General features: G+C 38.7%; 1 protein-coding gene across 1 annotated transcript; it reads right to left on the reverse strand.

The window, feature by feature from the left end:
- Window positions 1-551: 551 nt before the first annotated feature.
- Window positions 552-947, reverse strand: LOC124461985. The gene has a single exon (XM_047013386.1). The coding sequence runs from the start codon at window positions 945-947 to the stop codon at window positions 552-554; it is 396 nt and encodes a 131-aa protein (XP_046869342.1).
- Between the last annotated feature and the right edge of the window lie 306 nt (window positions 948-1,253).

A 1,253-nucleotide genomic window follows, 5' to 3' on the forward strand; every position in this document is an offset into this window, starting at 1 on the left:
ATTAATAGCTGATACGCATCGCAGACTAATACTTTTTATTTCTGTACATTTTGATTACAAGAAGGTCGACAGATGCCTACGAGCACAATAGCAACGAAATAACGTTTCTGCTTGTTTCCATTATTGAGATGCTTTAAAGAGCAACAGTTTAAAAATAGTAAATTAATTTCTATTAATACCCACCCACTAATAATTTTTAATAGTAAATTCAAAATTAAGGCTAGTTTTAATACATTTAATGGTTGGTAGTACATCCTTTTCTGTAAATGCTTGGTTGTTTCCGGCCAATTTACCCATATCCGTTGACTAGTACCGTTTTGAAATCGCTTTTATTGGAAATATTCCGGGACATAATACTGGCATACAAATTTTTAATAACATTCAAATCCGGGGTCTCTGCTGACGGTTTGAGGTTATGGGCGCAGTGCCATACCAGCTTCGGGTCGCTGTCCTGATAAAGTGAAAGGTTTTTTTTTATTGTCAGCGTTTTAGCACTTTGCCAAAGTTTTTCTTTTAATTTGTTTAAGTTCATATTTATATCTATGATACTTTTAATAAAAGCCAGTCTTCCAATTCCAAAAATAGATACTCCTATAGAGATAGGGCTTCTTTCGGATGGCTGCCTGATATTGTTGCCAATGCTTGTGCCCATTGACCAGGGAGTAGCTGGTGTCCACTGCCGGAGAATCCATCCTTATGCGGCTATCATACTGTGAGCGCAGCGATTCCTTATTCCTTATTAATACCCGATACGCATCGCAGATTCTCACAAATTCCTCCGAGTTTTTGGATAGCTGAATAAACGCCCGTTTGATCTCCTGATTATTGGAATTTGGTGGTATTTTCAGGACATCATAAAAATTTTCCTTGTAGCGTCTCCCATGGCGCATATAGGCAGCACTTGCTGAATAAAAGGCCAAGCAACGGGCCGAACAGAGATGTTGCATTTTACGTAAATTTGGTAAAAACCAAAAAAAAATTCTTTCCAAAATAATAGAATATATTCCGAGAAAATAAATACAATGCTTGTGCAAAGTGAGAACATTAGCTGAACAGGATTCGACTTATTTGAGCTTTATGTCCAGACGAGGTGCTCTGCAAACTCTCCTCACTAGATTCGAGACCTGTCTAAACCTTAATTCCAAAAAACGCACGGCTTAGTCCAGGAGAGAGAAAGCTCAATGCCAAAAGACTGGCTACGGTCAGACGAAGAACAGGGAATGGACTTTGGGCCCAGCAGTTTGCAGTGGAAC

Source organism: Drosophila willistoni, unplaced genomic scaffold (assembly GCF_018902025.1).
Source record: "Drosophila willistoni isolate 14030-0811.24 unplaced genomic scaffold, UCI_dwil_1.1 Seg793, whole genome shotgun sequence".
In the NCBI taxonomy this organism is placed as follows: Eukaryota; Metazoa; Arthropoda; class Insecta; order Diptera; family Drosophilidae; genus Drosophila; species Drosophila willistoni.